This window comes from Festucalex cinctus, chromosome 7 (genome assembly GCF_051991245.1).
Source record: "Festucalex cinctus isolate MCC-2025b chromosome 7, RoL_Fcin_1.0, whole genome shotgun sequence".
In the NCBI taxonomy this organism is placed as follows: Eukaryota; Metazoa; Chordata; class Actinopteri; order Syngnathiformes; family Syngnathidae; genus Festucalex; species Festucalex cinctus.
The window spans coordinates 26,651,390-26,667,609 of NC_135417.1; the positions used below are offsets into that span (position 1 = coordinate 26,651,390).

Sequence of the window (16,220 nt, forward strand, 5' to 3'; positions counted from 1 at the left end):
TTATATCATAAGGACTGTGTCTAATTTCAAATAACTTCTGAGTACTGTGGCAGAGTAAATTGTTATAAACTTTATACATTATTTGTGCTATTTTAAAATCCACCAAGTCATAAAATTTCATTGCATTTAATTTAATAAATAGTGGATGTGTTGGTTCTGTATATTTTGATCCATTAATAATTCTTATAGCTTTCTTTTGCAATTTGAAAACGGTGTTAGTATTTGTTTTATATGCCATTCCCCATAATTCCACACAATAGGTCAAATATGGTAATAATAGTGAACTATATAATATATATAATGATTTCATGTTTAAAACATCCTTACTTTTATAGAGTATCCCTATGATTTTTGACATTTTCCTTTTAACAGTTTCTATGTGTGGCTTCCAACATAATTTATCATCGATAATAACTCCAAGGAATTTATTTTCATTCACCCTTTCTATTTCAATTGAATTCACCATAATTTTAACTTGATGAGTGATTTGTCTAGTGCCAAAAACTATGAACTTGGTTTTATTTAAATTCAATGATAATTTATTTACATCAAACCATTTTTTTATTATATTCAATTCATACTCCACAGTAGTCAGAAGCTGCTTCAGGTTTTCTCCTGAACAATAGAAAGTTGTATCATCAGCAAATAAGACACTTTTCAATATTTTTGAGACATAGCAAATATCATTTATGTACAGTATAAATAATTTAGGGCCAAGCACAGACCCTTGGGGAACTCCATGAGTGATCTTCATGTGTTCTGATTGTACATTATTAAACTGCACATACTGATATCTATTTTCCAAATAACTTTTCATCCACTTATAAGCTAAACCTCTTATTCCATATTTATTTAATTTATTCATTAATATAGAATGATCTATAGTATCAAAAGCTTTTTTTAAATCCATAAAAATCCCAACAGTAAATTTTTTATTATCTATTTCGGTAGATATTGCTTCTACAAGCTCCATGACTGCCATTGAGGTGGTCCGTTTTTCTCTAAACCCATATTGGGTTTCACTTAAGAGCTTATGTTTCTCAATAAAATTATCCAATCTATATGAAAATAATTTTTCTAGAATTTTTGAGAACTGTGGCAACAATGATATTGGTCTGTAGTTATTAAACGTGTGTCTTTCTCCACTTTTATGAACAGGAATGACTTTGGCTATCTTCATTTTTGATGGAAATATACCAGTTTTAAATGATAAATTACAAATATATGTAAAAGGTTGTACAATATATTTCATAATACTTTTAACTAATGTCATATCAATGTTAAGACAGTCAGTAGACTTTTTATTTTTTAATGTTTTCACAACATTTAATACTTCTATATCATTAACATCATTAAGAAACATTGTGGATGAATTATTTACAATGTTCTTATCTATTTCACGTTTGTTTCTTGGCTCTGGGATTTTGTTTGCCAAGTTACTGCCCACGTTAACTAGATATTCATTAAAATTATTAGCTATGTCAGAAATTTCATCAATTACCATATCGTTATCTTTTATAAAATATTGTGGAAAATTTGTTTTTTTAGAACTTTTTTTAATTACATGATTTAGTGTTTTCCATATTTCTTGTGTATTGCTTTTATTCTGTTCTAATAATTCATGGTAATAATCTTTCTTTCTTATTCGAATAATATTTGCTAATTTATTTTTATATATCTTGTACTTTGTTTCAGCTTCCACAGTTCTCAATTTAATAAATCTTTTATATAAATTATTTTTCTTTTTGCATGCATTCTGTATTCCCTTCGTCATCCATGTCTTATTTGGACCTTTATACTTTCTTGTAATTTTAATTGATGGACAATGTTTATTATATAAAGAAATAATGGTTGACTGAAATTCACTATATGCAATATCAGGATCGTTATTTGAATAAACCTCAGACCAGTTGTGTTTCTCTAAATCCAACTTAAAGGCAGCCATGGAGCGTGTTGTTCTTACTCTAGTTTCAAATGTGTAAGTAGTCGGCTTCATTTTTTTATCAAAATAATCATAAAAAATTGCAAAGATCGGGAGGTGATCACTTATATCGTTAATAAGGAGTCCACTTTCTATTTTAAGGTCAATTTTATTTGTGAATATATTATCAATTAGTGTAGCTGTATCGATTGTTATTCTACTAGGTTTTATAATAACAGGAAATAAACTATTACTATACATCATATTTATAAAATCAGTTGTCTTCTGATGTCCATTAGGATTTAATAAATCAATGTTAAAATCACCACACAATATTCGCAATTTTTTATCATTTGTATAACTAAGGATATCTGTTAACTTATCGTTAAATGTATCAAGACATGATCCTGGTGTCCTATATATACAACTTATAATTACGTTTGATATATTTTTTATGTGAACTTCAATAGTTACACATTCCATTACATTATCCACAGTAGTAGTTAGATGTTCAATTTTACAACATTTGAAAACCTTATCAACATATATTGCAACTCCTCCTCCCCTTCTGTTTTCCCTATTCATTGTAAACAATTCATATCCTTCCATTTCTATATCGCTTATTTTCTCATTATCAAGCCATGTCTCTGATATGGCTATAATTTGGAATTTATTTATTTTACTCAAGCATTTTTTAATTTCTGTAAAGTTTTTATATAGACTTCTACTATTAAAATGTATGATTGAGAATGCACGAAAATCCTTACTTACATTTACATTGAATTGCTCATCAGTGTGGTACTCGCAGGCAAGGTCATAGTTGTTACTACATAAAAATTTATCTGGATCAATGCCATTTTCTGGATCAGATGTCTTATGTTCCGTATAATCAAATATTTGTAATTTTTTTGTGTTTGGGTATAGATTTTCCATTCTAGTATTTGTCAACTTTTCGTCATCAAGTGTACTGTGTCTTCCTTCATTTTATTGATGAGTTGTGTTGGTGCAAGTGTCTGGGTGTGCTTGTACGGGGATGAATTATAAGCTTGTCGTATTTTAGGTAGGCAATATCTCCTCTTTCCCGTGCTGCTTTCATTTCTGGTATAAGTTCTTTCCGTTTTTTTCGAACAATATCAGTAAAATCCTCATTTATGTATATGTTTGTGCCCTTAAGATGTTTTGTTTTTTGTAGAATTTTTATTTTATCTTTGTACTTTTCAAATTTAACTGTAATTGTCCTGGGTCTGGTCCTCCCAGTTTCCCGTTTGCCAGTCCGATACATAGTCCTGTTGGAGTTTCTTTAGTTTTTCCCTCACCTGCTTTTGTGTGTGTAATGTTAACTCTGCTAGCTTCGCGGTTATTATCGTTTCTTGTTGGACTTTCGAAGTGCCGTTGGGTCTCCTCGTCCCATGTTTGCTCAGGAGAGCCTGTAATTCCTCGTCCGTCCACCTCTCGGTTTTTTAATCCTTCCATTGCCGAAATGTTTGAAGAAAAAGTCGTAGCGCCCGATAGAGTATAGTAAAGAAGAAATGGCGGCTTTACCGCGGAAAAAAAAAAAAAACATCTAACCAAAACGACACACCTCCTCATCCAGTCAACCAATCATAACACACTAGACAACACGCCCCCACCTTGTGTCGTTCAGGGTACACCCAAATAACCTCCTCATGCCTAGGAACTTAGGTAGTACCGTTCCGACCCCCCCAGACCCGGAACTGGTTTTGTGTGTGAACGCAAACTTTGGACAAACTCCCCCGGAACATATGGAAGTTCCATCATAAGTTCCTGCGGTGTGAAAGCGCCTATATTAAGCAAAGGTGTGTATCTGTAAAAGGTGTTGATCTGTGGAATCATTTGGGAATTGATCTGAAAAATTGTGACTCAATGCTGGAGTTTAAAAAAATGTTTAAAAGTAAAGTTCAAAAAAATTATCTATGTCAGACCAGAATATGAAAATTGTACATGTGAGTATGTGTAAATGATCTAGATAGGTATTATGGTATATGTTTAGTAAATTTATGTATATATGTTTTTGGTAAATGTGAATATGTTTAAGTGCACTTGTGTATATATATAACTTGGGTTATATATTTCATTTATTATTATTATTATTATTATTTTTTGATAATAGTAAATTAAAATTGTATTAATAATGAAATAAGTTTAAATATATTTAGTAAAAGGGGTAGGACTAGATAAGTTTCTAACTTCTTCCTACTCCCTTTTGAACATGTAAGTTATGATTGATTGAATGATTATTTTATTGGGATTTTCTTCTCTTTTGATTGTTGTTGTTTTGTTTGTTTTTTTCCTTATCTCTGCTGTTCATCTGTTTATATGTTCAATAAATTCAGAAAAAAAAAAAAAAAAAAAAACGACGGCCCCACAACATCCAGAGCCTTTAGGAACTCCGGGCGGATCTCATCCACCCCCAGGGCCATGTCACCGAGGAGCTTTCCAACCACCTCAATGACTTCGACCCCAGAGATAAGAGAGCCCACCTCAGAGTCCATAGACTCTGCTTCCTCAAAGGAAGACATGTTGGTGGATTTTAGGAGGTCTTCGAAGTATTTTCCCCACCGACTGACGATGTCCCAAGTCGAGGTCAGCAGCACCCCATCCCTCCTATACACACTGGTGATGGTGCACTGCTTTCCTCTCCTGAGATGCCGGAGGGTGGACCAGAATTTTTTCGAATCCGTCCAGAAGTCGTTTTCCATGGCCTCGCCCAACTTCTCCCAGACCCGAGTTTTTGCCTCAGCTACCACCGAAGTCGCATTCCACTTGGCCAGCCGGTTCCTGTCAACTGCCTCCAAAGTCCCACAGGCCAAAAAGCGCCTGATAAGACTCCTTCTTCAGCTTGACGGCGTCCCTTACCGCTGGTCGATCGACTGCTACAACAATGGAGGGGGCGGAACATGGTCCACTCGGACCACTCTGCCGCAAATCCAATGGCACGACTACAAAGTTGATCATCGAACTGCGGTCTAGGGTGTCCTGGTGCCAAGTGCATATGTGGACACCCTTGTGTTTGAACATGGTGTTCGTTATGGACAGTCCGTGACGAGCACAGAAGTCCAATAACAGAACACGGCTCTGGTTGTGATCGTGGAGCCCGTTCCTCCTAATCACGCTCCTCCAGGTCTCGCTGTCATTGCCCACATGAGCATTGAAGTCCCCCAGCAGAACAAGGGAGTCCCCAGAGGGAGTGCTCTCCAGCACACCCTTTAAGGACTCCAGTTAGGGTGGATACTCTGAGCTGCTGTTCGGTGCATAAGCACAGACAACAGTCAGGACCCGTCCCCCCACCCGAAGGCGGAGGGAGGCTACCCTCTCGACCACCGGGGTTAAACCCCAACGTACAGGCGCCAAGCCGGGGGGACGGGTGGGCAACTCCACAGTGGAAGAGGGTCAAACCCCTCTCGAGGGGATTGGTACCAGAACCCAAGCGGTGTGTGGAGGTGAGCCTGACTATATCTAGTCGGAACTTCTCAGCCTGACACACCTGTTCAGGCTCCTTCTTTGCCAGAGAGTTGACATTCCATGTTCTCAAAGCTAGCTTCAGTAGCCGGGGGTCGACCACCAAGCCCCCCCCCCGGCTGCCGCCTAGCTTACTGCACAGCCGACCCCTTTGGCCCCCCTCACAGGTGGTGAGCCCATGAGGAGATGGATTGCATTTATTGCTTGTGTTTGTTAAATATACATGAGGAGGACTTTGGAAAAAGTACCAATTACGATATTAATGGGGAAAAAATCGGATCATTTTAAAAAAATCTTTCAGCCCTAGATCAAACGCCTGCCGTTCAGTGTGAGAGCAGTACTGAACTGCTGTACAGGAATGAATAATGTACAGACATAAAATTCTGCTCTATTCTGCGTACTACTGTATACAGTGCATGCAGATACCAATGTGTCTGATGGCAGCAAAAAGAACAAACCTGTGCATTGACGCAGTTCCCAAAATGTAAGTCTTCTTAATGCCTCCATCTGGTCTAGGTGGAGTTTGCCTTCACAGTTTGGCGAAGCTTCCCAGATCGTATTGTTGGGTACCCAGCTCGCAGCCACTTCTGGGATAGCAACAAGGAGCGTTGGGGCTACACCTCCAAATGGACCAACGACTACTCTATGGTGCTAACTGGAGCTGCCATCTATCATAAGTACTTAGTCCTGCTTTCATCACTCCCACTCTTTTAGACACTCTTCTGTTCTACTCAACCCATTCTTATTGTCCCAATTTCCTCAGATACTACCACTATCTGTACACAACATACCTTCCAGCCAGTCTGAAGACCATGGTGGACCAGATGTCAAACTGTGAGGATATTTTGATGAATTTCCTCGTGTCCTCTGTCTCCAAGCTGCCCCCCATCAAGGTCACACAGAAGAAACAATACAAGGAAACCATGATGATTCAGGTGAGTGACACTACAGTTTGGACCAAATATTTGCTCTCGTGGAAAATTATTTCCACCCTTGATAGTTTCACAAGGTGGTATGAAGGATCCCAATAATATGTGATTGTCTTTTTCACGCTTGCCAGATCTCCCGGGCTTCTCGCTGGGCTGACCCAGACCATTTTGCTCAGCGACAGACTTGCATGAACAAGTTTGCCAACTGGTTTGGCACCATGCCACTGGTTCATTCTCAGATGAGACTCGACCCGGTCCTCTTTAAAGACCAGGTATCCATACTGAGGAAGAAGTACAGGGACATCGAGAGGCTATAACGCTCTAGAGCCCCCCCTGCTCTCTGGACATAACGGAGTGAGTGAGGGGGCGTCCATTTCTTATGCATCAATGGGTCAACTGAGGAAGAAGTACAGGGACATCGAGAGGCTATAACGCTCTAGAGCCCCCCCTGCTCTCTGGACATAACGGAGTGAGTGAGGGGGCGTCCATTTCTTATGCATCAATGGATCAATGGAGAAGCAAATATGGTGGGCAAGAAGGGTTAAGTGGAGACTGCACACACCTCGTCTCCTCTGTATGGCATCTTTTATTTGTTCCCTCGTGTTTTGGGCAGTAGCAGAGTGTGCAGCTCCATCTCCAACTGAAGGAACAGAAGGCCTAAAACTGCCAAAGTCCTGCATTTGGATGTTAATGCTTTCTTGATTGCCCCAAATGGCAACAAACCACTCCATTCCCCTGAAACTGTTCCCCTCAGTACACTATGCACACACTCATGAACGTTTTGCTGATATTATAATCCATCCATTTTCTTGACCGCTTATTCCTAACAAGGGGGGGGGGGGGGGGGTGCTGGCGCCTATCTCAGCTGGCTCTGGGCAGTAGGCAGGGGACACCCTGGACTGGTTGCCAGCCAATCGCAGGGCACACAGAGACGAACAACCATCCACGCGCACAAGCACACCTAGGGACAATTCGGAGCACCCAATTAACCTGCCATGCATCTTTGGAATGTGGGAGGAGACCGGAGTAACCGGAGAAGACCCACGCGGGCACGGGGAGAACATGCAAACTCCACCCAGGAAGGCCGGAGCCTGGACTCGAACCGGAGTCCTCAGAACTGGGAGGCGGACGTGCTAACCACTCGTACACCGTGCCGCCCTGATATTATAATAATCAGCAATATTTTAGATTCTATATTGTAAATAATGGAGAGGATAACACTATTTTGGATGTGTTTTTACAGTTCTAGTATTTGTTTTTTTTAATTATTATGATTATTATTCAGACTTTTATTATTATATTATTATTATATATTATACTATTATTATTATTATTATTATTATATTACAGTTATGCTCCCACTGTTTCACAAGCAGTTGGCAGGGTGAGTAAGACCCTTCACCACATTTAGGATCATATTCTGCTCAGTGCCTCAACATTAGACTTTTTTTTTTACTTACAAGTCTAAATAAAAGGATGTGATTCAAAGTGAGTGTCTATCTGCTTTTGCTTTATTTTCTTCATAATTGGTGATTGTCTGATCAACTCCCTTTGAAGTCCGACGACTTGAACAATAATAGAATATCAAACCAGTGTAGAAGCTTACCCACTGGTAGTACTCTGTTTTTTTTTTTGTTTTTTTTTTTTTTAAATGTTTTATTGCTTCTAAATAGACTATTCTAGATACTATTCTAACATGACATCTGACCAAGTCTTTGACATACACTGGACTAATTATTTTCATTTCAGCTCTGTTTGTCTGTTTAAATCCTGTATTTAAAAAGCGCCTTTTCCTGAGTGAAAACGGAAGACCGGGCCTTTAATCTTTATGCAGATTGAAATAAAATCCACCACAGATATGCAATGAAGGCAGAACTTTTATTTTTTTGTATTTGTGGCATATGAACAGTATATGATAAAATAATTTGTTTTTTAAAAATTATGGTCTCGGTGGAGTTTTATGGTTGTAATGTTTCTGGAAAAAACATTGATAAAGTAATTCTATTTATCAACAATAGGCCGTCAGGTCACACACGTTTTCGTTCAGTTTCGCTCCACTACCAGGGGCACTAAATAATCTTTACTTCATAAAATAGATTTATTAGTAGTAAGTAAGAATCCGTGGAGTTCACCCTCTGAAAACCTGCCAATTTTGTGTTTTCGGTGGTGAAACCCTGGCACTATTTTGCGATGAGGCGCAGTGATATCTGGTGTGGGCGTAGTGCCATTAGGTCGGTAGCGGTGTGATTTAGGTCACATGAGCCAATCAGGTAGGTGCTGCTTTCTCCTCACCATAGCAACCGCATATGAAAAATGGCGACCACAACGTCGGAGAGCGAAGAAGAGCGAAAGGAGAAAAAAGTTAAAAAGAAAGTGGGGAAAAAACTTCGTTCCCGTTCAGGTTTGCCCATCGCTTCAGCTGGCCCCGTCCTTCCAGCCATCTGCATCATTTGTAAAAATAAATTTCAAAGTATACTCGTCTGGGATCGGAAGGAACACGGAAGAGGGATCATCTCGCCAAAGCAGAAACATTGTCGGCAGGTATGTGCTACACACACGCGTGCCCATTTCTGTTATTAATGTGACGGATATTTAGTATAGGGTTGAAAATAATTTGTTGCTAGGTTAAGTTTTAAGGCTATAGTTTAGTAAAAACGCGAGCTGCTGAATGATTTATCGAGTGAATCCAACAGTGGTTACCAAACTCGGGTTACCTGTGCCCATCAGAGTCATAATAGAGAGTCACAGCTACACCCTCCCTTTCACCCAAACTCTCTCTCACCAACCTCAACAAACACTTTACTTTACTTAAATCTGTGATGTGCATATACTGTAAAGAGGTGATGTGACAATAACACTTATAATGTAATTCTTTTTTGTGTAAAGGCGGGTTGCTGCAGGCAGATGAGATGATGAAAAACAAAATAAATAAAACTGATTCTCTAAAAATGAAAAACAGTTGGTTGTTAATTACATGCAAATGTGTTTTTTTTTGTCTTCTGTATTTATAATTGTTCTTTGACCAAGAAAGTATATAGGCCTATAGGTATATTTTTATTTCTATCCAAATATACGATTATCCACTAGAATTTTCAGTAGGCTATCCGAATACCAAAATATTCGATAGCTGCAGCACTAATAATACTAATTTTGAGTTGTGGCACGCCCACACGATTTATTTTACCACACACCCGTGTCAAAACTAGCTTACTGCACACACTGCACCCCAACTTCAAATTTTTGCTAACATAATAATAATAATAATATATGAATTTTGTTGGATCCAAAAGCAACTTACATAATTATAGTTTCATATGATTGTAATTGTCTTATTTTCAAATGTTTAAATATTTTCTTGATTTGAACAAAATATAATTGTTTTGAATAATCTTGATTTCAATTATTACCAAAATAATTGTGATGATTATTTTTTTCCATAATAGAGCAGCCCTAGTGTGATGTGAATATGTGTATCTTGTGCTCATCTTTCCCTTTAATTTTCTATTTCAGACAGGATATACTGAAACGAAGATTGAGGCGTGATTTCCCCCAGCTGGTTTTTCACACCCCTCTCGAACAACACCTCTGAAATGGTTTTTGTAGAGACATTAACAACTGACAAACTTTTAGACAGGGTACCTCACTCATCAGATACATCAACTACTGAGTCTATTGACGTAAGCCAAGAAAGTGACACTAACACATAGCTGGTACAACATCAGGTTGGAAAATCACAGGGCATATGAGGACACTTTACAGTGCAGGGCTGTAAAATCTATGTAAAATCTGCCATTTTGTTTGTTTCATTATCAAGATGTTAACTCTCCATTTTAACACTTTTTCAAGCAAAAATAAAAATGTCTGTATTCCATTTTTCCACACAAAAAAGCTGTTCCAATGAAGTTCCATGGTTTTATTGTGAATGCACATTTGATTTTTATTTGATTTTTATTTATTTTTTATTAATATTTTGTGTGTGTCGGGCAGGGGTGGGGGTAAATGACATGCTGTGATGACATAATCTGATACTTTAATAAATATTCTATATGTTATAATAATCTGGGCTCTGAATGCATCTATTTCCATCTAGTCCATTTTGCCTTGTTCCAGGTTTGTGGTGCATGGTGGTATTTTTGGCCGATGTATGCTGCTTCTTGTGTACCTTTCGCTACGTAGTAGGTTGTGAATTGTTTTCATATATGAAACATAAACATAGCTAAATGAAACATTCGTGTGCTGGTGTCACTTCCAGTTGAAGTGTTTTTTTGTTTGTTTTGTTTTTGTTTTTTTACAAATTTAATATATTTAATGATCTAAATTTACATGATTGCACCAAACCACCAATACTTGTTTCTGATGTTAGGTACATGTATTTATAACATCTGGGAATGATTTTCTGTTGCCAAATTTAATGTAAGACGTTTTACAACCAAAAACTGCAGCACAAGATGTTCGTTTTTTGTTATTTACCTATATATGCATTTCTGGCTTGTGACAAAATTGGGGCAGGAAAACATTGGGTGAACTTTTAACCCAAAGTTCAGAAGGGTATTATCTATCAAAAAATGCATTGATAAGTAGTGCCCAGACAGTGGAGCGAAACTCATTTTCTAGACACTTTTTGGGGGTTCACTCCACGGCCTACAAACATTGTCCTAAATGTGTCTATTGTTTAAAAAGGAACACTTAATGGTTGAAAATTGACTGTGATTAAGCAATTTGATGATACAGTTCCCTTAATTTAAAAAAAATTAATGTATACCATAATTTTCAAAAAGTATGTATCGGCGATACTATCCTATTTTCTTGGTATCGGATCGAAAGCAAAATTTGCAGTATCACACACCACTAATTGTCGTATGGATTTTTTGAGCACACCCCTACTATCAGGAGGAAAATGAGAGCCACCAGAGACAAAAACAGAGCTGACAGCAGGGCATCAAGTAAACCTGCGCTTCCAGGAAGGAACCCCAGGCAATGTCATGGTGCATCGGGGCAGTGATTAAGGCAAAGGGATTCCCAACCAACTACTGAAGATTGACGTATTTTGAAAATACCATCCATCCATCCATTTTTTCCATGCAAAACACTGGGAAGTATCTATGAACGATGATTTATTCACAGTACGGAATTCTAATTTTTCAACATTCTGTTTTCGTGGGTTTTATGAGTTGGAAGCCCAAATAATGCAAAGATAAATGTCAAGTCAACACCTGCAACATTTAAAATACACAGAAGAAAGAATGAGAAGACACAAGGATTTGATTACTCGCGAGGAGAAGCTGACAGAGAGTTGTGCGCAGATCACAAGCTCCCAGCCCCTTCTGACACAACTCCCTACTTCTCCTCTTTTATTTGGGATTCCCTAACATACACAATAGGCTACACACTTGCCTCTGAGGAAAATGGGAGTGCTGGCAGCAATGTGATAAGCAACTCCAGCAGTCGTAAAATACAGAGGACATCCTTTAAATCGTCACGACTACTAATCCTTGAAGGCTGTAGTTCTTCATTCCCACATTCCAGATGTCCTCAGGTTGAATAAACATGCAGCAGCTCCACACCCATAGTGAAATACTGAATTCATAGTGAAATACTGAATCCATAGTTTACAACTAACTCTGTAATAAGAGAAAATATAGAATAATATATACACAATAACTCTAACATTCCCCCCTGTTTATTATATATTTGCTCAAAGTCTCATACCATGTATTTGTTAAAAAAAGCAAAACATCACTTTCACAGTGCATAACACAATTTTTCCCATTACACAAATAAGTCCTTTGTCAACACTATCAATACCACATAGAGCATGACGTAACATTTCTCTTTCCATCATAAAACCCCACATTAGTAAAATTATCATAAGCACAATATAATTCAACGTGTCGTCTTTAAAGTGCAATCAATGTGTTGTTGCTCTAATGTGTGTACATTATCCAATGCTTCTGTATGTAATTCTCAGCACTAATAATTCAACCAGCTGTCTCTCTTCCTCTTCAAGATGGCCCCAAAAATCAAAATCAAAAAGACAGCCCCAACTGCGTCTGATCGCATCTTACGCTCCATTTGATTCAGGAAAGGGACTCGTCTCCATGAATTGTCCCTTCTGACACATCATGCACAGTAGACAGGCCCTGGACTTCACAGCGGTTGGGGGAACTTTGAGGGTAGCAAACAATGTGCTCCCAAAGTCTTCACTGACTTACTTGGTCAGACTTTTCACAGCGAGTCAAGCTGCTTGTTTCTCCTCTGACCTCACTTCAGTCAGGCTTCGCTCCGCAACCTGGCAAGCTGTTAGTCAATGGTACCTGTTTTGTGCCATGTGATAGGTGAATCTAGGAGAGTCGTTCAGCGATCTTCACAACCTTCGGGGCCAACAACACTTACAAGGGCCTTCCCACCTTAGGCTGGACCTTTAATCAAAGTCAGTCACTACCCTTGATGGGAGGCTTGCCTTCCTGCTGAGATAGAGAGTCATCTGGCATTTGATTAAACATTTTCACTTCCTTATCATTTAAACAATCTTCTCATATAGTCACTTGAATAAATTTCTTTCATCTGTACGGCTTAACAGGTTATTACAATAGGCAAATTTAAATGGTCCACCACACGAAATTTCAAACGAGCTTAACTGTCTTGTTCCTTTTACAATTTCCCAAATTACTTAATCATCAATTATCTTATCTCCATGCTTTGATCATGTATTTTTCTCGCTTTTCTGTTTTTCCCTTAAACAATGTAACATATAAAGTGACTTTCATTCATTACTCCAAATAACTAGTACGTCATATAGAGACATGATCTGTTCACACAATGCTTCTGCCATAATAATAACATCCAGTTGTTTTTCTGGAACAATTTCAACTCATTGTTACATTTTTTAAGACCATCAATCAGTACTTGTTAATATTGACATTGTCTTACTTTTTGTTCAATTCCATAAAATCCATAGCCACTAACAAAAATTGTAAAATATTAGAAACATCAATTCCATGTATAACAAAATTCTAAAACAAAATTCCAAAAACATAAAAACTTAAAAAATTAAAAATATAAAATTTACATGCGGTATTGCCGTATTGTTACCAACTCCCCCCTTTTGAGACATTTTTATGGCTCACAACTCAAAATCATTATCCAAGCCACTTCATATAAATCTTATGCTGCATGCAATTTAAAATAATTTCACAATATTTACAAAAGGTTTTCATTTTTCCTTTTTTTTCTTTTCCACTACAGTGTTCCCTCGTATATCAGTGGGTTAACCTTCATACAGTCATTTTCCTCTTCCAAAAAATTACACAGCTGTACAAAAATCCACAAAATCAGCACTTTTTTTCTTTTCTTTTTTTTTTTTTTTTTAAACAACTATGGAATTTAAAACAATTGGGACCCTGTAGCCTTCACCGCTCTGGCCCTAATTTGCGAAAGAACACTGTAGTTTACATGTCTTGGACGGATAGAATTTTATAGTCTACCCATAGCATAGTAGTAGTCTGGCATTTCTTCAAAACTAATTGTATCATACTACATCTTGTATTGTTTACAACCATATAATCAAGTTTAAATGTAACACATCTTTCCCAAAGCCATATGTAGTTAATAATAAAGCCACCATGAATATCAATCATCTTGTACACAATTAATATAAAATACTGGCTTAAATTCTACTTCATGCATTCTAAACAAAACTCATAACCATGTCAGCAATCAATTGTCTGTTCAAATGGCCTTCCAATATCTTCGTAAAGCCACTACTATCATTGTTCAATTTAAATCACAAACTGCATTTTTCACATTCATCTATCTATTAAAATTTGTCAAACATTGTCGTTGTTATCAGTATCTCAATTCAATTTCAGTAGTAGAATTGTTAGCATAATTATCCACCCAATTCATGTATAATTATATATGTATAATCACAAACATCAAAAGTTCATAACAGGTCACAATTTCACTCAGGAATTTAAGATATCATTTTGTAATTTGTTTCAAATCTTAGGGCCGACAAAATTACTTCGTTTTATCGTTGGGTCTCCATCATAACCACTTTACAATCAAAACAATCTCAATATTACACCCTTGTTGCACAAAAGTGTAATACACCTTTATTTACATCATTCTCCAATTTCTTCTTTCTTTTAAGTTGTTGCTGGTTTTCATTTCACAGCTCAATTTTCTTTCATGCCATAGAAGAATTTTGTCCATGCAAGTCAAAATCTGACTTCCCAAATGTACCCAAACAATTTCGAATTGCTTGAGAGGGTATTGTGGGACATTCACAATATCCTTGTAGTAATAATATATATATGTATGTATATTTCCCTTCCAGTGCAAATTTAGACCAGAATATACAATTTGGGTGTACTGTTATAGTACTTATTCATTCCTCAAATTTTCATCAAGAATCCAAATTATCTAATAATATATTTCCAGTTAGTAAGTTTAGTATTTTCAATCAGCACTTCTGCCCTTTGCGAGTCCTTAATCACTAGTCTAATTTATCTCCAATTCAGCATTTTACTCAAATAAATCATCTTTAGCATAGATGATATCTGATCTGTTTGCTCTGATTTCCACTTACTTACATGTTGTCAAGAAACCCAACATCAGAATGAATGAATGAATGAATGAATGAATGAATGAATGATGAATTCATAAGGAAGCAGGTTAAACAGTTCTTCCTATTTAGTTTTAAAGAAAAACAAAAGTTCTGTCATCTCCATTTGTTCTGCCATAATTGTTATATGCAGTGTCACTGTATCAAACTCATCATCAGTTTACAGGTAGTCAGTCAACTGTGACACTCGTAGGTGTGGCATTGTTTTCGTTCTCACATTTATGCTCAGAGTGACATAGCTTATCATCTCCCTTCTTTACAATCAGTTCCCTCGCTTTTTGTAGTAAGGCGTCAGCTACCATTTAAGAATTTATTTAGGATATAGACTACGTCGTAAAAATGCAAAGATCCTACACCTTTCACATAGCGATATCCCTTTTTCTACTCAGCTTATCTTTTTATTACCATGTTGCCATCTAATGTAGACACCAAGACTAGGTCTAATCCAATTTAATATAATTCTGCTTACTGGTTTCGTTTCATCTTTGTTTTTTATGTTCACCTTGTTCAAATAAATGGCCGTTTTTCCACCAACAACAATTACCAGGGCAATAAAAATTCCTCATGGGGCATCCAAGTACTATCTCGGCAGCAGGGTCTCACGAACCTAAGGTGGTTACTTTGAGGGGTCAGTATTTTTACAGCAGCTCGTCTCAATCAAACTCATTTAAATTAATTACAGAGAACTCTAAGACACTGTAAAAACACAATTCTAAATTCCCTGCTGAACTTTTGCAACCAAAAACTCACTTTACCCAGAACTCAAAGATCCTGGGCTTGTTGGTGGAAAAGCAACTATTAATAATTGTGCTCCTTTAAGAACATTCAAATTCAATTATAAATGCCATTTTTTTTCTTCTTCATCAAATTCAAATCTCAGCTATTTATTTATTTTAAATAACTCACCACTAATAAAAGGTTTGCCTTCTAAACCATTTTAATAATCTTTTCCCTTCAATGCCTATTTTACTTATCAGGTTCTGGTGAGGGAGAATTTGTTAAATTCCACAGTCAATCACAGCAGGAGCTAAATCAGAATTCAATTAGGAAAACATTCCTCCGTGTAACTAATCTTTTATACAAACTTCAGGACTATATTCAAAACGACATTGTAAAGGCTCTTTCTTACAATTTTATGTTGTTCTCTAATCTGGATCTGCATGAGTCACACCAAATCTATTAGTAAATAGAAACACCACAGTAATGAATTTTTAGAACATTTAACTCCTAGTAAGTATTTTCAAGTCAGTCAATAAGGTTTAAA

General features: G+C 36.9%; 1 protein-coding gene across 1 annotated transcript in view; it reads left to right on the top strand.

Moving 5' to 3' along the window:
• The window catches only part of LOC144023077 (exostosin-1a-like), a 239,676-nt gene extending 232,526 nt beyond the window's left edge, over positions 1–7,150 (top strand). Inside the window, exons 10-12 of the mRNA XM_077528376.1 lie at positions 5,918–6,078; positions 6,165–6,336; positions 6,462–7,150. Of these exons, the coding sequence (XP_077384502.1) occupies positions 5,918–6,078; positions 6,165–6,336; positions 6,462–6,647 (519 nt within the window). The 3' untranslated portion in view covers positions 6,648–7,150. The remainder of the gene's footprint in view (positions 1–5,917; positions 6,079–6,164; positions 6,337–6,461) is intronic.
• The last annotated feature ends 9,070 nt before the right edge of the window (positions 7,151–16,220 follow it).